This window comes from Chaetura pelagica, unplaced genomic scaffold, assembly GCF_000747805.2.
Source record: "Chaetura pelagica isolate M959 unplaced genomic scaffold, ChaPel_1.0 scaffold312, whole genome shotgun sequence".
NCBI classification, from domain to species: Eukaryota; Metazoa; Chordata; class Aves; order Apodiformes; family Apodidae; genus Chaetura; species Chaetura pelagica.
The window spans coordinates 901,114-926,021 of record NW_009952485.1 but is presented as its reverse complement, the minus strand read 5'-3'; the positions used below and the strand labels follow the sequence as shown (position 1 = coordinate 926,021).

The following is a 24,908-nucleotide window of genomic DNA, read 5'->3' as shown; positions in this document are numbered from 1 at the left end:
CCTGCTGAATGCCAGTTCTGTTTATTGCTTAATATTAAAAATCATAATGCTTCATTTTAATGCTAACATTTTATTTGAAAGACAAACAAAATAATCCCCTAACCTCACCAGTTTATATTTTACTTTTTTTTTTTTTTCAAGACAAAAAACCCCAACAGTTGTATCATGAAACAAATCTTTTTAACATGAACTTGCATTGAACAATTGCAGTATATCCACAAGTAAATAACTGACATTCTGGACTAAGCAAGAAATACAAGGTCACCTTTTTTTTTCTACTTGTTAATGTCAATGTTAGAATTTTCTTGAAAAGCCCCCATAACATTTCAGGAGTCGCTCACAAAATGAACTGCAAAATGGTATTTATATGAAGCACTATTTATAAGAAAAGCACTGTCAGTGACAATTTTTATTTTATTTTTTTAAATGCACATTTCTTATGTAGGGCTCTCATCTAAAATTAAGTGGAAGTTACAGGCATCAAGTTCTTGTTCCTGAATATGTATAATCAAGAATTTTCTGAAGTGCAGCTTTTTTGAACTCTTCTTTAGGTAAAGTCCTATGTGATATCATGAAAGGGTAAGCTACTGTGAAAAATTTGAGAGTAGATGCAAAAAATACTTATTTTTATGACATCTTTTCAGCCTAAGATATTTTAAAGTAAGGTTCTAGAAAGAAAAACGTCACCTGTTCTTTTTTAAAATATAGAAGGGCACCGATTACAGTATGTAAACTTACCTGATTACTTTGTTATTGTGGGGTTTGTATTTTTTGCTGATTTATCTGTTCACAAAATGTACACTTAAGTGGCATTATTTTACTCCTGTGATTATGTTAGACAAAAGTGACAGAAGGCAGGGAATTACCCTGAGATAAAAGAACATTAAAAAAAAAACAACAACAAAATGAACCAAAACAAAAAGCTAAACCCAAAGAAATTACTTTTCAGGGGGATGCTTTTTATCCTCTTTTGTACCCTAATATGTTTGTTTTATAATAATCCTATATAGTAATTCTTGGAGCAACTGTAACAAGTTTGTAATATCCTTTTCAGTGAACTCCTCCTAGTAGCTGTCCTTCACCTCCTGCAGGGTGCGTACTTGTTACCTGACTGGGAGGATGTCGTTTTGAGAAGGATTCACAGAAAACGTTCCAGGAATGCAGTCCTCCATGAATCTGATAATTTCCAGCTTTGCCCTGTATCAAGCCTAAGAGATGAAGCTCTTCATGCTTCTTGTACTTCATTATCATCTCTCTGGTCCTGAATTACTTGTGAGCCACCCTCTGTGTAAATGACCATGCTTGTTAACTGTTCACCTGCAGGAGATATAGGTTCTGCTTTTATAGCAGTACCAGCCTGCAAAATCTCTGGGGACCCAGCCGTCTCTATCACAGCGTGCGAGTACACACCAGGCTCATCCTGCATGTCTGGTGGCAGTTCTGTGACAATGTAGTGGGTTGCACCTTCAGAGAAGTCACCCTCAGAACCCTGGGCCATGGCTTGAGCTATTTCTTCTGTGACAATAATCTGTGATATTTCCCCATCTGACTCAACTAAATCCATGTGTTCACTTTGGACACTGAGCGTGTGGCTACCAGCTTCTTGCATGATTATCTGAGAGCCTTCTCCAGCTACCATATGCACAGTCCCTTCTTCATTTACAATGACCTGAGTGACACCTTCTTTCATCAGCTGGTCTGCTGAAGCTGTATCACATACAGCAAACTGTAACACTCCTTGGACCATCTTCTTGAAGGCAGCCTGAGCTCTCTCCTGAGATGCAATTATAGTCGACGGGTGCATAACCCGCGTCACTACTTCCATAGGTTCGGTGTCGTCCCGAGCCTCTTCAACTTCATGGAACATTTGTATTTCTTGTCCCTCTGCATCACTGGGAATGCTGGGAATCTCTGGGTTTGGCACTTGCAAGAAATCTTTATGACTAGACCTGCATCTGTCAAGGTGTCCAGATTTGTTTTCTGCTTCACCCAGCTCTGTTACAGCACAAAGCAGGGCATCTAATGCCGAGGAGGAGTCTGGAGGATGGACTGTAGCTTCAGAAGCATCTAAAACCTCTTGTTGCATTATCTGCTGCAGTACAGCACTACTGGAGTCAGGAACTGTGTCTATTTGAATGGCCTCCTCCATATCAGTTCCTGTTCCTTCAACCACTACCACTTGTGTTGCACCATCTGCTAATTGTTCGGTAAGTATCTGCCCTGGAACCATACTACTCACATGTGAGCCATTTTGATTTGTAGCTATGACTTGCCCATCTTCTGTAATATGGACCACTCTGGCCATCTGACCAGCCATTGCTAGAGTCTGCAGAGTAGCCGCTGCTGTTTCTTCAACAGAGGCATCAATTGCAAAGTCGCCATCGTATCCTTGAATAATAATGACTTGCTGGACTTCTTCAGGTGACTGTGGCTGTCTTCTACTGCCCCGAAAGACCTTCTCTTTAACTGGAGAAACCTCTCCCAGTGCTGCTGCAGTAAAAGGACTTGTGGTTTCCACAAAGGTTGCTCCTTGCCCCTTCAGTCGGCACTCATAGGACTTGGACACAATGCCTACAAGATAAAACATGCTGTTAAAATGGTATCATGGAAAATACCAGTTCATTGCTTTAACAAATTGTAGCTTAAATGGAAAAAAATTCCTTGACAATTTTTAGATTTCACTGGCAGAAAACTGATAAAATGAGCAAGCAAACAAAAACAATTTGCATGTTTTCCAAATAACACACTTACAGGTTGAAATAATTCCTGAGTTTAACAATTCTGCAGCCTATTAACAATTTAAATGTGTTTTAAAAAATATGCTGTACAAAAAAGCCCAGATAAATACAGTATACAGTTAAAAGCCATCAACAGATCTTTTACAGATGATCCTATTGGTGATATTTCAGTACTTCAGTAATGAATTTTAGGATTGTATATTACATTAAACATATCTGGGTGTGAAAAACTGTGGCTGATCTTCTTAATACCCTGCTTTTGCTGGCGAAGTAATTGCCATGCTGTCATTTTGATGCCATTGTCTTCCCCTTCTTTTCCCACCCAGCATCTTCTCCAGCACACCTGACTGACTCAGTCACTAGTCTAGGTACCTGGAGAAAACACTCAGTATCTTTCTTACCCTAAGCGGGTTATTCTATACAATATAATCCAGAAAACCTCAGTCACACTTCCTAATTATTTCTACATCAAATCAATTAACAGATTAAAATACCTGTAACCTCCACATTCCAACTGCTTGCTCTGCCACTTGGTCTGCTTTTGGGTCATTGGGGTTTTCTTCTCAGCTCTCATTACTAACAAAAAAGCTCCAGCAAAGCATAAGTGTCCACAGCTGCACAAAGTCAAGCCCACCGTCCTCAAAGCACGGCCACAGGGTTGCCTTCACAGGACATAATTGAGCACCGTGTGACCAGCTTTGTGGATGTTTGCAGCAGAGCAGCTCTAGCACTTGTCTCCCCATGGCAGTGCCATCCTGCAGGTGCTGGGAAGCGAGCTTTGGGCCACAACCAGTGCACACAGAGAGAAAAGTGGGTCCTGGACAATGAGAAAAAGGTGAAGGTCTTCTAGGAGATGGACCTTGGGAAGGCTGATCAAGTTTATGCTGCTGAGACGCACCCACCCTCTAGTTTAAATTCACCTACATAATCTGAAATCACATCTCAGGAATATCAGGTGTAGCATCTTATCACTAGCACACATGCCCTTGTTTGCTTGGGATAAAATGAGCAAGAAAAAAAAATAAGGCTTACAGTCAAATTTCAGGCCAGCACTATACTTTCCAAGACACTTCTAGTGAACAACATGCTCTGTTGAACTTGAGAAGTCGAGAAAATTATACTAAAGCTGGTCTAAGGGGGCTCTTTCACCCAAAGCATAGAGCTGTCAGTCCCTGATCCCAGAGAGAACTAAACTGGGCTCTCAAAACCAGAGACTCAAATTTGCTTAAAGGTAAGTTCACACTTAGGAGCTGTGTTACTCTGAGACTGAGTACTTGGCATCTTGCAGCCTCTAGCAACTTGATATGCTAAGGTGCATATCAAGCTACTATTCCAAGATAACACTGCTGTTTAAAAGACTAGGGTCTTGCTGGCATCTGTATCTGTCTCTCTGTCTATGTAGCTATGTATGTTCCTACCTACCTACCTACCTACCTACCTACCTACCTACCTACCTACCTATCTACCTACCTATCTACCTCTTTTTCTATTACAAAGCTTCAGGTGGGGAACTGTACTATGAAGCACAAGAAGTACTTTTGTTAAACTGAAAGACTGCAAATCATCTCCACAAGTCCAAACTGGAGTCACACAACTTTCTCCATCTTAGTTTGCAAGGCAAGTTATCTTTGGAAAAGAGAATTAACAAATCCAAGTGATGCTGCAGGATAAATCTGGCACATGCAACTGAAGTACATTTTGTCAGGCATAAGCTAGAGGGAAGCTTACTGTGGTACAACTGGTTCTTATCCCCACTTTTCCTGTGCTCTCTGTAGGCACTGACATTCACAAGACCCCCCAAAGAGCAGAAAAATAGGAAGGGGAAATCAACATAAAATTACAATTATCTTAGCTCCTCCACACTTTATAATAGAGTAGAAGTAATTAATTCTCTCAGGAATCCTGCTTTGTTGACATGATAAAAGAGGAGCCTGGCATTGATGTGGCACAAAATCAAAATAACTCCACAAATCATGCATTTTCCACTGGATTTCAAAATCAAAATAACTCTACGATCATAATTTTCATATGAGCATAGCAAAATCATGACACCTTTCCACTAAGATCATGATAATTTATGTCCAGGACAGAGCATCACTGCATTAAGGAGAAGTTCTGGTCTGGGGAAGGGAAAGAAAGAAGGGAGTGTGTTCTGTTTTCATCTCCTCAAATAAATGCTGTACCTGTGAATCTATACAACTCTGGTCTTTACTGTGCAATTGAATAGGAAGTCTCCTGGGTGAAGAGCTATCCAGTGAATCCCTTGCAGCACTGATAATTATGCCATTCTGACTGCTTACTTAATCTATTTGAATCCAGAGGTGAGTTAAGCCACTTCCTGACCATTAAAGTAAACTACATGGGTAAATACTGCTGTCACTAAGGGGTGTGATGAAGCTTAACTACACCAACATCTTAACCTCAGCTCAGTGCAACCCCAGCTATTCCATCACAGTTCATAAATGCGATTGCAGGTCCATCTTTTGATTCAGCAATTTAATAACTTCGAGTGCTGTCAGTACTGCTTTGAAAAATGGCTCCTATAAAATGTAACAGCCTCAATCAGATTGTAAAAGATTCACCCACTGAAGATTCTTCCATTTCAACTATAATGAATTAATGTTGAGCTGTGTAGAAGTTCAAGTGTCATTTAAACTAATGTGAATCTACTGTAACTTTAAATTTTAACTGGACTATGACCAAGAATTTACTGGGAACATCAGCTTCAATTTTAGTGATTTTTCATGGTAAATATGAATTGCAGATTTTACTGTGTTTCTTTTGTTTTAACAGTGAAAAGCCAAGTAGGGAAGATATTTAGAAAACAACATATTTTGAGGCTTAGCTGCTATTTCAACTTTGGAACAGTGCATTTCTATAATGGAACACTGCTATCCAATGCAACATTTCTAGGAATTTTTATGTATTTAAGGAACATGTCACATAACTGAACTGTATGTAGCAACAAATCATATTGTCCTACTAAATCCAACCTGCCTCTCACCCCTTCTTAAAAATGGGAAAAGAGAAGGGGTAAGTGTTGGCTGACGTGGCAAACATAAGCTGCAATACAAGCCCACATTAATATTAGGAAAAGTGGACTTGTTGCTGATTGCATGTCATTGCAAATTAAAAAGACACACAAATAAGCATTAAAATGACAAAATATAACGATATGAGAGCTCATATTCAGACAATTTGTAAAGAGGTGTTTCATATCTAGGGGTGCAATGATCACAGAATTGGTTTCTTTCCAAGAAGTCTGTCATTTCAGCAGAACCATTATTTATCAGTTGGAGTCCTGAGTGACTGTTAGGTTTTTATTTGAAAATGTCAGGATTTTTTAGACATTAAATCCATATTCGCAGGTTATTTTAATTCTCAGAGACCACAAACTCCCGAAATAGGGCTAAAAGAAATGCTTTGATGTTTAATGTGCTTCTGGGAAACTACAAATAGGGCTTAGTACCTTTTTCCCTCTCTTTTACTCAATACCTGACTTTCTTTTGTGTGTCTGTTTTATTCTTTTGTTACTGTCATCATTTGTTCCCCACAGAATAAATACCTTATTCTTTTGTTAAGCTTACATTTAATTAAAATGTACAGGATTTGTGCCGTAAACTCGAATGAAACAAATAAAACAAGGGCCCCCTCTCTTGAAGGCATACGTTGTGAATGAAAAATGTCATTACAGACTAAAAAATTTTGCAGTAAACAGGGCCTACAGAGAGAAGTTTCCCCCGTAATGACATCCATAAAATACACAAATGGCACTTTTAGTACCATCCTGAATATGGCATTTTCTGTGCTCTACACACAATCTAAATGGTTTGATCATAGAGCATAATACTCCATTGGGTTTATAGAACAATCAATGTTCCATAAAATGATGTATTTATCCAATAGTAGGCTCAGCAGTTACTGGTGTATGACATTGTAGGACACTGGCTTTGTACTGTTCAGCAGCACACATGCTGGCTGTAAAACTTATCTAACACTACTTCAACAACTTCATCTCATCTGTGTCAAGTAATTTGTTGAAGCCTCAGCTTGGTTTAAAAAAACTTGTAATAAAAATTCATAGAATTTTCAGGAGAATGAAAGCTGATGACAATAGAAAGGTCACATTGTGGCGCCACTCGCGGGGTCGGGGGTCAGCCGCAGTTCTAAAACAGAAAGTAGATTTCATGCATCGTGTAGCAGATAAAGATGGCATTAAGGAGACTTGTCTCTGAAAGAAATGCGTAATGCGTGAGGAAAGTCTGGCCTAATACTATATGTAAAGCACCACTTTGCTCTCCACCAGCAGCCTCTTTAGAATTCTGAGCCTCCCCCAAAAGTTGCAGCAAGCGGGTGTGCGCGGTGCGCCTGGGCTGAGGAGATCCTTCACAAGGAGCACCTTTAGGACAAAGCAGGAAGTCATAAATGAAATAATCTATTACGCCGACGGAAATGACCTGCGTTCACACAGCGAGCTTGAACCAGCTATTTTTCCTTTTCTGTAAAAGTTCTAGGAGGTCTGACTTATAGCACTCTATTCAGCAACACGTAATTTTTCACCTCTTGGCAATTAGCTATGTTATTTATTGACACAAGCAGATATTTGGTATCTACCAAAATGAAATTAGTATTAAATAATGCAAATGCAAAGAGACATCTTTTCCTTCAACTAAATACAACTTTCAAGGAATTTAAAAGATACAGAAAATTAAAATACATTGAGCATCACTTGAATGAGCAACTGTTCTTTTGTTTTTAATTTTAAAAGTTATTGTTGACCTGGTAGTACAATATTTTTAAGTGGTCTGGTAAGCCCACCATTCAAATTCATAAAGAAACAATTTAGGCCTTGATCGAGCTCCAAGTTTCTCAAGTTTCTTCTCTTCCCCCTTCCCCCCCCCTTTATTTATTTATTTTTTTAAATTATTTTTGTAATGACCCATACTTTAAAGTGCAGTCTAAGAACTGTGACATAATGCAATAATTTTGGTATTTCATTGTTTCAAAGGACATAATAATAAGACCCATTTTTTCAGATTTCTATTCCTTAACCATAGTAAGATCTATTCTTTTGCATTTCTTTTTGCATGTGCAAGCAATGCATGGGCCAGTGTTTGCTAAACAAGCTAGTAAAGCTACTAAATAAGAGGTTGTGAAGGCTCATTCATGTCTTCTGCTGAAGGAAAGAAAATAGAATGAGTCAAATGAAGAAGCAAAATAAATCAGCAAGCCAAAATGGCTCTGTCAGACCTATTATATCCACAAAGGCGGTAAATATTTGTAAAGCAGTAAAAAAAAGAATACCTATAGAGTATTATGGGATCCTTAAGTTGCATAAAAATAATTCCACCATTGACAGAAACTATGAAAATCTCAAGAGATACCACTGCAGTAAGGGTTTTTCCCTTTCAGTATATTATTCTTATAAAAAAAAATAATCAACAAAACAAAAACAATTCCCAAATAGTGCTAATAGTTCATGTTTTACTGAAAAATCCAGTAACATCATGTTTCAGTGCTGAAACTCAAAACATCCTTGGCTTCTAGCTTTGTCCTTAACCACTCGATCATGTTTAGAAACTTCAAGGTCTTCTAAGAATTACTTGAATAAAGAATGAAGTTTTAACCTTTCAGGTATTTTAAACAAAGCAGCAGATGTCCTTTCAGCTTCTTTAAGATGTAAAAGAAAACATTTTTGTGATTTTTTCATTTTGAAAAACAGACTGAAGTTTCTTGCTTGTTATTTTCACCTCCCACACCTCAGAGGACTATGACAACAGCAACAAAAAGAAACAAAAGGAAAAACAACCACCAAAACAAATAGGCAAGCCCCTCAGTCAGGGAGTTTAGGCAGTTTGTTTGGTTTGGTTTAGTTTCCCTCCAGTGTCCAATTAACCTTCGAAAAAAAGGCCTCCTCTGTGAAAAATTTCAGTTTCTCTTTTTCTGTGCTCAAGGTCAAAAATGAACAGTGTAGAGCCCAGTGTTACAGAAACTATGCAAATAAGAAATTCACATAGTGAACCTCTCTGTGAACATGGCAAACCTGTACGGTGTTAATGTGCAGATTTTACAACTGCCAAACCTGCCCAGTAACTGCTCTGCTTGTAGACTGCTTTTCCTCTTTACCTGCTTGCCACCATGCAGGCTTGTCTGCCCAGCTCCTGGGTCTGAGCAGAAACCCCACTGCAGCATCTACAGCAATTAGGAATGTATATGGAGTATTTTAGTTAGCTCTTCCAGTGCAATTTAGCAGCTGGAGATGAGGGTAGCCCGCCTAGATATTTCTTGGTAGTCCAGCTTCAAAGGCTACTCTGGCTCTCAGCTTGAGAACAACTGACATTGATGTTACATGGATGCACTTTGGCTGTTTTAACCCTTGTAATGCAACTGCAAAGTGCAATTTTAGCAGTTCCAAATCAGAATCCCAATTGCAAGAGGTACTGGTTGTGCTTGGTGAATCTAGAGAATTCTGCTTCCTAGGCAGGCAGAAACTATGCACTTTGGCTGTTTTAACCCTTGTAATGCAACTGCAAAGTGCAATTTTAGCAGTTCCAAATCAGAATCCCAATTGCAAGAGGTACTGGTTGTGCTTGGTGAATCTAGAGAATTCTGCTTCCTAGGCAGGCAGAAACTGTCATTTAAACTAATGTGAATCTACTGTAACTTTAAATTTTAACTGGACTATGACCAAGAATTTACTGGGAACATCAGCTTCAATTTTAGTGATTTTTCATGGTAAATATGAATTGCAGATTTTACTGTGTTTCTTTTGTTTTAACAGTGAAAAGCCAAGTAGGGAAGATATTTAGAAAACAACATATTTTGAGGCTTAGCTGCTATTTCAACTTTGGAACAGTGCATTTCTATAATGGAACACTGCTATCCAATGCAACATTTCTAGGAATTTTTATGTATTTAAGGAACATGTCACATAACTGAACTGTATGTAGCAACAAATCATATTGTCCTACTAAATCCAACCTGCCTCTCACCCCTTCTTAAAAATGGGAAAAGAGAAGGGGTAAGTGTTGGCTGACGTGGCAAACATAAGCTGCAATACAAGCCCACATTAATATTAGGAAAAGTGGACTTGTTGCTGATTGCATGTCATTGCAAATTAAAAAGACACACAAATAAGCATTAAAATGACAAAATATAACGATATGAGAGCTCATATTCAGACAATTTGTAAAGAGGTGTTTCATATCTAGGGGTGCAATGATCACAGAATTGGTTTCTTTCCAAGAAGTCTGTCATTTCAGCAGAACCATTATTTATCAGTTGGAGTCCTGAGTGACTGTTAGGTTTTTATTTGAAAATGTCAGGATTTTTTAGACATTAAATCCATATTCGCAGGTTATTTTAATTCTCAGAGACCACAAACTCCCGAAATAGGGCTAAAAGAAATGCTTTGATGTTTAATGTGCTTCTGGGAAACTACAAATAGGGCTTAGTACCTTTTTCCCTCTCTTTTACTCAATACCTGACTTTCTTTTGTGTGTCTGTTTTATTCTTTTGTTACTGTCATCATTTGTTCCCCACAGAATAAATACCTTATTCTTTTGTTAAGCTTACATTTAATTAAAATGTACAGGATTTGTGCCGTAAACTCGAATGAAACAAATAAAACAAGGGCCCCCTCTCTTGAAGGCATACGTTGTGAATGAAAAATGTCATTACAGACTAAAAAATTTTGCAGTAAACAGGGCCTACAGAGAGAAGTTTCCCCCGTAATGACATCCATAAAATACACAAATGGCACTTTTAGTACCATCCTGAATATGGCATTTTCTGTGCTCTACACACAATCTAAATGGTTTGATCATAGAGCATAATACTCCATTGGGTTTATAGAACAATCAATGTTCCATAAAATGATGTATTTATCCAATAGTAGGCTCAGCAGTTACTGGTGTATGACATTGTAGGACACTGGCTTTGTACTGTTCAGCAGCACACATGCTGGCTGTAAAACTTATCTAACACTACTTCAACAACTTCATCTCATCTGTGTCAAGTAATTTGTTGAAGCCTCAGCTTGGTTTAAAAAAACTTGTAATAAAAATTCATAGAATTTTCAGGAGAATGAAAGCTGATGACAATAGAAAGGTCACATTGTGGCGCCACTCGCGGGGTCGGGGGTCAGCCGCAGTTCTAAAACAGAAAGTAGATTTCATGCATCGTGTAGCAGATAAAGATGGCATTAAGGAGACTTGTCTCTGAAAGAAATGCGTAATGCGTGAGGAAAGTCTGGCCTAATACTATATGTAAAGCACCACTTTGCTCTCCACCAGCAGCCTCTTTAGAATTCTGAGCCTCCCCCAAAAGTTGCAGCAAGCGGGTGTGCGCGGTGCGCCTGGGCTGAGGAGATCCTTCACAAGGAGCACCTTTAGGACAAAGCAGGAAGTCATAAATGAAATAATCTATTACGCCGATGGAAATGACCTGCGTTCACACAGCGAGCTTGAACCAGCTATTTTTCCTTTTCTGTAAAAGTTCTAGGAGGTCTGACTTATAGCACTCTATTCAGCAACACGTAATTTTTCACCTCTTGGCAATTAGCTATGTTATTTATTGACACAAGCAGATATTTGGTATCTACCAAAATGAAATTAGTATTAAATAATGCAAATGCAAAGAGACATCTTTTCCTTCAACTAAATACAACTTTCAAGGAATTTAAAAGATACAGAAAATTAAAATACATTGAGCATCACTTGAATGAGCAACTGTTCTTTTGTTTTTAATTTTAAAAGTTATTGTTGACCTGGTAGTACAATATTTTTAAGTGGTCTGGTAAGCCCACCATTCAAATTCATAAAGAAACAATTTAGGCCTTGATCGAGCTCCAAGTTTCTCAAGTTTCTTCTCTTCCCCCTTCCCCCCCCCTTTATTTATTTATTTTTTTAAATTATTTTTGTAATGAGCCATACTTTAAAGTGCAGTCTAAGAACTGTGACATAATGCAATAATTTTGGTATTTCATTGTTTCAAAGGACATAATAATAAGACCCATTTTTTCAGATTTCTATTCCTTAACCATAGTAAGATCTATTCTTTTGCATTTCTTTTTGCATGTGCAAGCAATGCATGGGCCAGTGTTTGCTAAACAAGCTAGTAAAGCTACTAAATAAGAGGTTGTGAAGGCTCATTCATGTCTTCTGCTGAAGGAAAGAAAATAGAATGAGTCAAATGAAGAAGCAAAATAAATCAGCAAGCCAAAATGGCTCTGTCAGACCTATTATATCCACAAAGGCGGTAAATATTTGTAAAGCAGTAAAAAAAAGAATACCTATAGAGTATTATGGGATCCTTAAGTTGCATAAAAATAATTCCACCATTGACAGAAAGTATGAAAATCTCAAGAGATACCACTGCAGTAAGGGTTTTTCCCTTTCAGTATATTATTCTTATAAAAAAAAATAATCAACAAAACAAAAACAATTCCCAAATAGTGCTAATAGTTCATGTTTTACTGAAAAATCCAGTAACATCATGTTTCAGTGCTGAAACTCAAAACATCCTTGGCTTCTAGCTTTGTCCTTAACCACTCGATCATGTTTAGAAACTTCAAGGTCTTCTAAGAATTACTTGAATAAAGAATGAAGTTTTAACCTTTCAGGTATTTTAAACAAAGCAGCAGATGTCCTTTCAGCTTCTTTAAGATGTAAAAGAAAACATTTTTGTGATTTTTTCATTTTGAAAAACAGACTGAAGTTTCTTGCTTGTTATTTTCACCTCCCACACCTCAGAGGACTATGACAACAGCAACAAAAAGAAACAAAAGGAAAAACAACCACCAAAACAAATAGGCAAGCCCCTCAGTCAGGGAGTTTAGGCAGTTTGTTTGGTTTGGTTTAGTTTCCCTCCAGTGTCCAATTAACCTTCGAAAAAAAGGCCTCCTCTGTGAAAAATTTCAGTTTCTCTTTTTCTGTGCTCAAGGTCAAAAATGAACAGTGTAGAGCCCAGTGTTACAGAAACTATGCAAATAAGAAATTCACATAGTGAACCTCTCTGTGAACATGGCAAACCTGTACGGTGTTAATGTGCAGATTTTACAACTGCCAAACCTGCCCAGTAACTGCTCTGCTTGTAGACTGCTTTTCCTCTTTACCTGCTTGCCACCATGCAGGCTTGTCTGCCCAGCTCCTGGGTCTGAGCAGAAACCCCACTGCAGCATCTACAGCAATTAGGAATGTATATGGAGTATTTTAGTTAGCTCTTCCAGTGCAATTTAGCAGCTGGAGATGAGGGTAGCCCGCCTAGATATTTCTTGGTAGTCCAGCTTCAAAGGCTACTCTGGCTCTCAGCTTGAGAACAACTGACATTGATGTTACATGGATGCACTTTGGCTGTTTTAACCCTTGTAATGCAACTGCAAAGTGCAATTTTAGCAGTTCCAAATCAGAATCCCAATTGCAAGAGGTACTGGTTGTGCTTGGTGAATCTAGAGAATTCTGCTTCCTAGGCAGGCAGAAACTATGAGGCAGTATAAAAAAAAAAAAAAAGTAAAAAAAAAGAGAGAAAGAAAAAAAAGAAGAATGCTAACACAAGAACATCAGGGGGAAAAACCCCCACAAACTCTGCTATAAAGAAAATTATCTGTTTTTGTGAAATAAGTCTAGTCCCAGGCAGTAACAGTTTTGGTTGTTCTTTTTTTTTTTTTTTTAAGCAAAAAACCCTTCTTGTCATTATCTCAGCAAGAGTTTTTGTTTTTCAAGATTACATACATACAGATCCTGGTCTTATAAACATTTATTTATCAAGAGTACTGCTTACTGCCATAGTTAGCCTCAATAGTCTCAAAGGGACTAAACATGGTAGCTTGCATTATGCATTGTGTTTGCATAATCAGGCCCTTGGGATTAACAATTCTGGAAGTGCCTAGCCTTCCCTAACGTTTGATGTACATACAAGCACTAAAGAGAACAGACACTTGTAAGGGATACCTAAAATAAACCACCATGTTATTAAAAGATCAAGCAGAAATTATATTCTTCTGCATACCTATCAAACATGAGTATTGTGATTTCCTGTGTTTATTTATTCTGATTTATGCACCCATTCAGTAAAAAGGAGCACCTGTTCTTTGCTTGAGGGCACTTCTCAACTCTCATTTGAAAAGCACAGCAGTTTTTAGGGGAACTGCTTGGGGATAACTAGAAATAGTAAGTTTCCCCTAGTTCTTTTTGTTAGTTAGCAGAAACTACCATTTCCAATGTGACAGTCATATCTGCATTTAATTTATCAATTCAACTATGTTACAGTGTATATTCGTATCTTTCCAGAGTAAATTACAGGAAATAACCATTTGTCTTCATTGTAGACACTTTTGTATGTATAGTAGAAAACAAACCTCTATTCAATAACTGCACAGAGGCACCATTAAAATCAAATTTACAGTAAACAGAACCTGCAGCTGGGGTAAAACACTAACTGTTAGTATTTTAATTATCAGTGAAGCTTTTGGAGGTCTAACATCTGCTCATAGCCAAATGACAGCAGCTGTTTGTGTACACTTAAACAATGTGAATTTCTTCTATAAATATTAAAATGAATTGTATGTTGTGTGTTCATTGTGGCTATATTCCTATTAAGCTGTTAAAGTATATAGGGTATTTTGAACTTCTTTCTTGTGGCAAATTCCTAAAGGGCTGACCTCTTCAAAAGAATGAGAGGCAAAGACAGCAAAAATTCTTGAGTCTGTAAATTGAAAATGTTTAGAGACAGTACTAGAGGTCACCCTCTGCCAAGACGTTGCTAGTAAATGCTAATAAAACATCAGCAGTAAGTTCTGATCATTGTGCACTATAGTAACTTCAAGGACAGGACTTCTCAGCATGCAAGGTGTCTGGAGTCCATAGGATGGCTTCTATCAAAACCTAATGCTCATCTAATAAGTAAAGCAATGAATGCACTATCTTATCAGGAAAAAAAATGTTATTTCAATATCCAAAGATATTGTCTAGAAGATGAGGGTACTCTCTTTTGTGGACTTCATAAAAATCATACTGGAATGTGCCCTGATTCATATGAATAAAAGTAATAAACTGTCAGGAAGAAGGAGCTAAGTTGGGCCAATTTGAGATCAGTTAATTTTGCTAAAAAGTGCGAGCTTTATAACTAATTTTTCAGGTTTTTTATCTAGACACTGACATACAGTTGATACTGTCCTTTTGTCTCTCACCTACTAGGAGTAGGAATATAGGAACATATTCCACCTAGGAATACAGGAAAGAAAACTGGATGACAGACTTACAGAGGGTAGATGCTGATAAAGTAAGAGAAAGTGCATTTCAGAAGAAAACAAGGTAAGGCTTCCAGTGAAAAAAGATCTTTTTGTGTGTGTGTGTTTTTCAGTATAAAATATAATTGCAGTGGTTAATAATATTGATATATTTTTGCAGTAGATCTACAGCTGGAAATGAGCACTAAGACAATTTAGTGTAAAAGCTGTAGGACATGCCAACCTCTGTTTTTTTTGAAAAAACAACCGATTAGACACTTCAGTCTTACATGTGTAACCACAACCTAGGATGAACCACCAGTACAACTGTCCCCAAGCTGGTATATGGCATAAGATGTAGGTGAATTAATTATGAAGGCAGTTCCTAAGCTTCTGACATCAGACTTCCCACCCCAAAAGTCAATCTCAGTGCAAGGGATCCAACAACTTCTGAGATGGAGGAAATAGGGCTGGTTAAAAGTGGTCCAGTTGCAACGCAGAGGTCTTCTCTGCTGGCCCCTCGCTCCTCCTGAGGCACTGACACCATCAAGGCTCATCATACCCAAAATACCTATCAGTGGATTTCACTGACTTTTCAGCTCAGTGTAACAGGCTTAGCAGTAATTCTAGGATTGCTTGGGAAGCATGAAGCAGGGGTAAATGCTGGTTTCAGGAGGAGGGATGGGAAATAGAGGCTGGAGAGACAGGTAACATTTCTATATCACTTTCAAGGGTCGAGTTTGTGACAAAGTCTTCTTTTCATGATTCACAGGAGTTGCTCAGATGGTGTGTGTGCCAAGGCTGCATGGGAAGTGCAAAGTGAATGGTTCCACTGCAGCTCTGCCTTGGTGCTCAGAAGCTCCTTATTTTGGTTGCTTCCACTTGGCTACAAACTTGTGCTCTCATGATCTGAAAAACTTTCATACTACTTTGACTCTGTTATCAAAATGACCTAAATTGTTGGTTATCTAGAGGTAGAAATCAACAGCTTTTAGATGGCATGTGTAGTTAATACTAAATTAGGAGGAAGTGTTAACATCATTACAAAGAAAACCAGGATGTAACATAAGTAAACACAAAAAATAACAATGCAGGATTCAACTTGTTCTACTGCATACTAGCACTTGTGAAGAAGGTAAATAAGCAAAAAATGACATTCAATGAGACAGAAATCCCTAGAGAACTGCAATGCTGAAGAAATTGAAAGAATGACAGTGTTCATCAAATTACATGTAGGTTTATGAAAACATAAAACAGGAAAACAGGCCAAAGTAATTTTTAATTGCACATTCAATTGCACACTGTTCTGGTACAGATACAACTGAATTACATCTTGACCTCTCTAGGGGACAGATCTTGACTAAGGAATAATCAGAATAGTGAAAAAAAGAACTATTAGAAGGCTGACTTGCATGGAAATATTGAAGGTTTAAGTGCACATATTCTGTCTACATATTCAGCAAATGCTGAAGAGGGAGGAAATTTTTTTGTCTCTTTTGGATCAGCATAATCTGATTTTGATGAAACACTAGAACATTCATGCCATGCTGCAGGAAGACGTTTGGACATGGTGAGCAATGGAAAGCCAATTCAGCTACCTCATCCGCTTCCAGGTGCCAGGGTGACGAAGCTCCCAGATGGAATAACTTGACTGCACAGAGTTAGAATGTGATTTACCTTGAGTCATCACCATTTGTGCTGCAAATCCATACTATTCCAGAATAGTTCAGTGAAACATAGCATGCAATTCTGCAGTAACTACTTAGTTAACTTTTGTAAACAACTCCACTCTGAACTAAAGTTCACCCAAGACCGTGGCGCCTTAAGTCTTAAAAAGCCAAAGAATTTGCAATGACTGTCAATCATACGAAGCATGAATCCTGCTCAAATACGGACGAGTACACAAACCCTGCCACTCTGTCGAGTCATTTCATTAGCTCTTCTTACTTTTTCCTTCCTGTTGCCCAATTTAGACTAGGAAAAGACAGAATATTTTAAAACTTATTAGTGATCACATTTTTCTAACATAATTTAAATGCCACATAGCTCTTACTTCTGATAGTACTTGTTCAAAGATTTATTATATATTTCTGTCTGTAACTGAAGTAAAATAATGCTTAAAAGCATGTTAATTAAATGATGTCAAGTGTTTTAAAAACACCATGGTTCCTAGTATACTTGTCTGTAGCATGATGCATAGTGCAGTGAATGCCGTTCTCATTCTGCTCTTACATGGGACCTGCTGCAGCATCATTAGTGGTAACATAAGTGGACCCCAAGCACTTTTACTGTTGTTGGAACTTAGTTCACATTTTTCAGTGCAGTAAACAAAATTTCAGAGGAAGTTATGATCATTTTTGTGAAAGTGGTAAAGATTCTGTTATGTGAAAAGAGAGAGACCAGATAATACCCCCACCAAAAAACCCAGAAGTCTGGAGCTAGATACCTGGAAGATCAGATTTTCAAAAACACTGAGAAACTAACAGCTCCTGCTGACACTTATGTCAAAGGGCTATTATTTCATCTACCTTTTTTTTTTTTTTCTTAAATACTTCTTACTCTTTTCCAGCTACCGTAGTTTAGTAAACTAATAGTTTCCTAATTTCCGGCACAAAAGAGACAAAAGGTGCAGGAGGACTCACTGTGGTCTGTCATTTCAAAGACGTGCAGAATAAAGAGCTTCTGAGCAGCCCCTGGCATCATGGGTTGAAACAGCTGCTAAAAGTCCCAGATATGGCTAACTGAGAGATTTCATAGCTATATATTTCTGCATATGTTCTAGTGCTCTAAAACCCATTGATGTTCACTATTTCTTTCAGTGCGTCTCCAAGAGAACCCTTGAAACATTATTCAAGTGCTTCTACTGAAAAGACCTGAAAGCTATTTGAATTATATCATTTGCTTTATAAAAAGACAACATGTAGACCACAATGTACACCAACAGAACAAAAATTGTATCAGTTTCTAAAAGAACAAGCCAAAAGAAGTGCAAAATTAACGTATTTTCCTTCCACACGTTATGTTTAGGTTGTCTTTTACAATAGAGTGAAATTTTATGCAAGATTTTTAGGTCTTTATGCCTAGAGCTAATTTCTTCAATGCAGAATTAGGAAGGAAAATAAAATTGGCCTGCTTTGTACTAGGCTAGGGCTAAGCACAAGCACATGCAAATACACATTGAACAGAATGCATTTAAAATTTATCTAACCATGTGGTTCTAAAACTGTATCTCCTGAATTGCTCACAATTAGTAACATATTTATCACTAAATAACACCATAAAATGAAAAAGCATTATTCTAATTTTCAGGCAGAGAAGGGGAAAGACAACAAAAAGTGTGTTGCCAGGGTCACACAAGAATTCCCAGGTGTACTGAATCCCAGCTTTATGTTTTAACCACAGCATTATCATTTCTTAGAAGAGCCTATTGTCAACTCCAAGAGTTGAGGTACTCCATTTACCCCCAGTGAAGCACTAGTCACATCATTGCAATTTTCCTGATAATGCACTGTCAATGAATCAATCCCATGCTCATGAGCAGAGAGGAGTTCAGTGTCCATGTATCCTATAATGAGGAATGCCCAGCCGCAATCTCTGCTCAGATTGTCATAGGTGTCCACTGATACCATCTGCAATTACAGAATTTTATGAGATGGAAACTGGTTCATTATGAAAAAGACTCAAGTCTACCAGCTCATTTCACAGATGTCAGATGGCAGACTTCCTAAGCATCACAATTCTTGCAGGTGCATAAGAACGTGCCTGTAGTTAAGACTACTTCTTTCTTACTACTACTTTCTCACAGGGTAATGCCTCTCATCCATACGTGCTTTTGCACTCTCAGATAATGATACATACGCCTTCAAATCTGGTAACTATCAGCTTAAACAAATACCTTCATTTCAAACAGTTGAGTGTATTTAAGAACATAGATATTGAAACCATTCCCTAGTTACTGAAAGAAGTACAGATTTATTCTGCAGCCATTATGAAATGAAGCAGTTTGTTATAATGTAGCCCCATCCACCCCTTCCAAAACGACCCTCCTTCTTTTGGAGGTGAACCTTGCTGCATTTATTCATTCATCTTTTAACAAGAGACCACAAATATTGAAGCTAACAGTGTTTAGCAAGACAACTTAAAATACTAAATGTAGGCCATAGGACTGATCCAGGCTCTCAGTGACCTTTGATATTTTGCAGACCAAATGGAAGGTGCTGATGACAACCTCTATAGTCCTAAATATTAGGAAACCTGCTTATCCAAGAGACTTCCTTTCTCCTTGTGCAACTACTTCAAGTGGCAGTGACAGACATGCACAAACCATGGTCTTTCATATGTCCCTTTCACAGGCCAGCTTCCTTAACAAAGATATACTCCCTCTTGGCCAATTTATCACAACCTCCCCAAACAGTTTCCCTCCCACACACACACTTGGTATCCCCTCTGCCTCACTGTGAAGAAAACAGAACAAAAGCCCACCAACCATACAAAAATTATATTGTAGATTTGTAGATTAATGGGCTGATTCTGGCATCTCAATTCAAATGGATTTACAACCACTGTGCTTAGCCCTGTGTGATTTCAAATAGAATTACTTCTGATGAATTTGAATGCAAATTCACAAAGCATTAAAACAAACCATGTTTAAACTCGTTGGTTCATCAGATGCAAATATCGTGCATTAAGCAGGGAATACCCATTCATGAAAATAATGAAAACTGACACCAATATAATAAAATCATTACAGGTTTATGGATTCTGGGACTTAAACAAGCCATACCCTTGCTTCTCCTAACTGATTAAATGCTTCTTTGCAGTTTATGTTTGATCTGCAATTCAAAAACAAATTAGTTTAGTCTTTGAGCCCAGAACCTTGGAAAATTGCTAGGAGGTTCTACGTCAGATTTGTCTAGGGAGAAGGGCTGGGTAAGGAGAGGAAATCGTGGGGGCAGGGAAGCTAGCTGAGCAATTGGGAACAGACAGCACAGGAGAGGAAGCAGTCAGATAAATCGAGGCTTGCAGACTACCGGCAAGCATTCATAAAACCACCACGTGAATAGCACTGTGCAGAACAAAAGGCAATGATGATAAAATTGGGCACTTTTGTTTTACAAAGCTGGCACAGATGGGTCTGTCACACCACGCGCTTCATTTTTATGAAACCTCAACCGCCTTCACTTCACATCATGTTTGCAGGCAAGTCGTCTAAGTGCAGCAGGGCAATGGATTGCCAATTATTTCTGGGATCATCCCATGGCGAGCAAACAAAAATGAATGTGGCCATGTTCTAGCTGATAAAGTAGATCTCTGGAGTTGCATCTAAACAGCGGCATGTAATGCTGATAATGCACTCTTTTGCTGTATGATCTATGCAGTATAAAAAGTTCTTTGCTGCATCATGATCTGCTCCAATTCATGTATAAATAGCACTAATAAAAGGAAATGTAATATCAAGTTTTACTTAAGTAATAGCTCAAAAAGTGGTTGGGAGATAACGTAGCTAACTTACAAGAAAAAAATACCAGGCGAGAACATTAACTCTCAAAATAATTTTGTTTCTCTTTTTCTTCCCCTTTTCTTCTTTTTAATCCATTCACACCAACACTGCATATTTTAAACCAAAATATTTAGCAGTTTATATACTGAAATGGGTTTGAGGGCAATTTGGTTCGTAGAGTTCAGTTACCATTTCAGCATGCAGCAAACACTAGAAAGCTCAACTTTGAAAGTAATCCTCTCCATAACATTAAGCAGTCATCCCAGGAAAGCTCCTACTTCTGAGGACAGAGATGCATGAATGAAAAGATCTAACTATCTGTGAGGTCCTTAAGATCTACATTTACAAATGTGAAGCCCTTGAATTAGATACCTAAATCTGTATTTAAAAGATCATTAGGCACTTCTATGAGGCAACATGCAACACACTGACAATGTAGCTGACACTGGGCCACAGGGGATTTGAGAAGCCTAGCTGTTCTAGCACTGCAGCAATCCAGTACCAACTGTCTCCTATCAGCTTTTATAAAACCTTACCTACCCGGCAGATCAAGGACTTCCACTGTATGATGACCTTGTGATTTGTATCTATGGCTTTTTTACCTCCAGTGCATGGCACATGGAACAATACTGGTCAGAGGTTAAGAGTAAAATTGTGGCCACATTCAGGACATGAGCGAAATTCTCACTTGATTCACAATGTGATAAATACAATTTTGGATTAAAAAAACCCACAACAAAACAAAAAAACCCCATCTGAATTCTGCTCGTTCTTCATCATTGAATGCCAGTGCTCTGAGATCTACCCAGGCTTCCAACTAGCATTAAGATGCTGGTTAAAAGCTACCTAGTCCTGAATCACCTGGGATAGTCAGAGACTAAAATACCTTCTGATTATAGATATTTTCTGTAAACCATGAGACAGGTGAGGACTTGTTTTTTCCTCGTGGCCTACTGGCTAAGTTCTTGAGTGCTGCTGAGAAGCCACTGTAGCATTAATTAAAATTGGTATTGGTTGAAGTGAAATCTCATGAAACCTTGACTTTTAAGAGCTGCTGAATACTAGATCAAACTCAAGCTCTCAGTGCTGCGTGCACCTTGTGTTTTGATTGTTGGTTTTTTTTTTTCACTGTATAATTGTGGGAGAAACACAACACTCAAGCATAAAAGACCACCTTAATCTGCATTAGAATGAGATGTATGGGTATGTAGTAAGTGCCAATCTGAGCACTCAGATGTGGAATTAGGACTTTGTATATAGGCACTTTATTTTAGAAAGTAGATCTCAGAGGATATTTAGGGTTGCCCACTTAGCTTGGAAAACCCTGTTCCCGTTTTAAAAAAGCTACTTGTCATTGCAGAGCAATTTTGAAGCAAAGTGGTATGTTTGGTGGCCTCATTTGCATGACAATGCCCAGAATACTCTCCTAAGTCACAGCTATTTCATGGAAGGGTTGATGCATTCAAGCTTTGAGAATAAACCCAAATCATGTGGGTGTATCGGTGCATAAAATTTAAATCCTCCCCTCCCTCCAAATCCATGTGCAAAAGGTAGAACTACTAAAGTGGGCAACAATTACAGGTAACCAAACTAACCCATTCGAGAACACTTACTAGGAAATGGAAATTACAAAAGGTAGTTTGGCAAGTCTCTAACACGCACCTTGATTAGCTTATCATCTTGTACCCACGTGTATGTGTTTTAAGTGTTGACATCAGTCATCAAGGTTTCTGTGAAGAGCTGTCCCAATGTACTAACAACCAATTAGAAAATATAAACAACTTAAAGCACAAAGCACAGCTATAGAATAATAGCTCATCAGGATGGACTTCGTTCTCTCTCCTCCTCTCTCACAGCTTGCTACAAAAAATAACTGCACTACATCAACTTACACTGCAGTACAGAATACCACAGTCTGCTCTATTGTATGGATTTCACTGTTGAGAAGCTGTAACACTAATTGTCACTTTCCCATGATCAAAGTAATTTGGCTAAATAATTGGTTTACATTCACTATATTTTATTTGCCTCGCAAAACTAAATGTTATAAGAAAAGATTATCTGAAGAGGAGGGAATGCTACGGTGATAACACCAATATGGTGACAACATATGGAGAAATACGCGTGGTTTGTGCATATAAACAATGACATGAAGCTTCAGCTGTTTAGAGAACAAAGCTTTGCACCTGAGTTAATATTATGATATGTACATTCTGTTGTGTGTGTGTATGAGGGGTGAAATTCTTCTGCTATTGGATTTTGGCAATGAAATAAAAAACCTCAATGTTTTAAAAGCAGATTAACTGGTGACCATTTATAACTTACCCCTGGTAGGTGATAAACGATGGCATTTCTTTTCCATTCACTCTATCAGCTACATGAAGTCTGCACTCACATAGGAAACAATGGCTTTTCTATACCTAAAATCAGGTTGATGACATCATGATAACCCTTCAAGCCATTCTTGGATTTTCAGATGTTTTTCTTGCCTTTATTTTATATAATATATGGATATGACCACAATTTTTACAGCTCCTCCCCAGATGTAGAAAGGGAATGCAGTAACTAACTGCCTGCAGCAGTCAACAGAAGCTGTTTCTTTTAGCCTCCCTTCAGACTACCAGGCATGAAGAATGGCTGAAACATTTTCCTTCAGCCACCAGAGTGGCTCTTTTTCCAAATATCACTAGAACAGTTTCATTCAGAATAGGCTGCCAATGGAGTTCCCTCAAAATTCTGCCAGAATGGCTTAAACTCAAAAGTAATTAAAAGCCTTTGAAAAACTCGTAAGTCAAGGGAGTGGCATAACACCCATTAATTGCAGTGCTCAGTGATGTCACACCTGTGACTTATTAGAGGCTATCCTGAAGTGGGTTCAGAGCTACTGTTCATAATTTATAATGGAATTTTGAAGACAGTCTCTTGAAAAGCAGTATCGAATCAGGGTGGTGCATATTTAGCAAGAGCTGGTTGTGGTATATAAATAATAATATGGTGACTTTCATTGTAAAACTATTGCAGGCGAACACAAGTTTAAATACCAACCACACCACCAGAAAACGGTGCACCTGCAGTGGGACCACAACTCTGTGATAATTGTCTAGTTTGACTGTAGCTCTGTTAACTTCAATCAACAGTCAGCTGTAAGGACAGGAAAAAGAACTTCAAAGGACAAATGTGATTGCTGTTCTTTCCAGTGTGTTCTGATGGTGACTACTTTTTAATTTGTTAGTATTGCTATCGGAATTAGAAGGTCTATATGTTTTTTGTGTAATTATGCTTGGTTGTACTGCAGGATTCAAACACTAGTAAGGGAAATAAAATCCTGAACAGGTCACTCAAAATAAACAAGGCTACATTTATTTTTCTCACCCTTCAGATTATATTCTTCCTAGAATATAGGACACCTTGTCTATAGAACATTAAATCAAATTACATAGAACAGGACTACATTTCATGAATTTGCAGTAAAATTTGTCTGTCTTTGATAATAATTTACAGAAAAAAAATATTGCAATGTTTCTGCAACAGATCACACCCTGCAATTTGCTTTTTTTCTTTGTCTGTTTTGAGTTTAAATGGAAACAAACCTTACAGTATAGAATTGGCTTAAGGTCACCTGTCTACAAGGGATTACTGTGTAGTTCTTTTTATATTTTTCCCCCTACTAGTTTGAGGGACAAAAGGGCAGCAGTACCCTAAGGGCTTTTTCAAATAACCTCTTTAGCAAATAAAGTCATATCCTATGTATAGAGGCCATTTAATCCCAGTCCCATGGGCTTCCTGTAGGGTAAAATACTGTTTTTTTTTCTGGCATATGTCAATGAATGTGAAGAAGAGGACCACGTCTTACAGAAAGTTAAAGGCTGAATGAAAGAACGTGAATTTGCTTAATGCACTAATTTAAAACATTGTATATTGAAGCTGAAGACATCAGCTATAAGCATCTGAAAGAAATACTGTAATATATTTATGTGAACCATATAGAGACTCAAATACCAATAACTGATTTACTGTGGTTTGAAACTGCAATAGATTCAGCTTATCTGAAATCTTAAACAAACAAATAAACAAATAGATTTTCCCCAGGGAAAATAAATAAAATTAATTTGGGCCTTTTCTTTATGGATGTGATCTTATGACTGTATCAATTTAACATTACAACAAACATCTCTGAAATCAACTGTCAAGAGGAAATCTGCTATGTTTATATAAATTACTATTATTGTTGCTATTATTGCTGCACCCCAATTCTGTAATTGGTTAAAAAATAATGTGCAACCCCCATAACTTTCAAGTATTCGTAAGGTATAAAATAATAGTTTTAAAACAAATGATTTGACAGCTGCAAATGCAGGATAACACCTAGTTACATTATAGAAACAGTGTGGATAATTACTTTTTTCAAAAGGAAAGACTCCATGGACCACAGTCCTGTCTGAAT

General features: G+C 37.8%; 1 protein-coding gene across 1 annotated transcript in view; it reads right to left on the bottom strand.

Annotated features, from left to right (window-relative positions):
* Positions 1 to 1,225: 1,225 nt before the first annotated feature.
* ZNF407 (zinc finger protein 407) overlaps positions 1,226 to 24,908 on the bottom strand; it is a 317,688-nt gene continuing 294,005 nt past the window's right edge. Inside the window, exon 9 of the mRNA XM_010008819.1 lies at positions 1,226 to 2,571. Coding sequence (XP_010007121.1) covers positions 1,226 to 2,571 — 1,346 coding nt within the window. The remainder of the gene's footprint in view (positions 2,572 to 24,908) is intronic.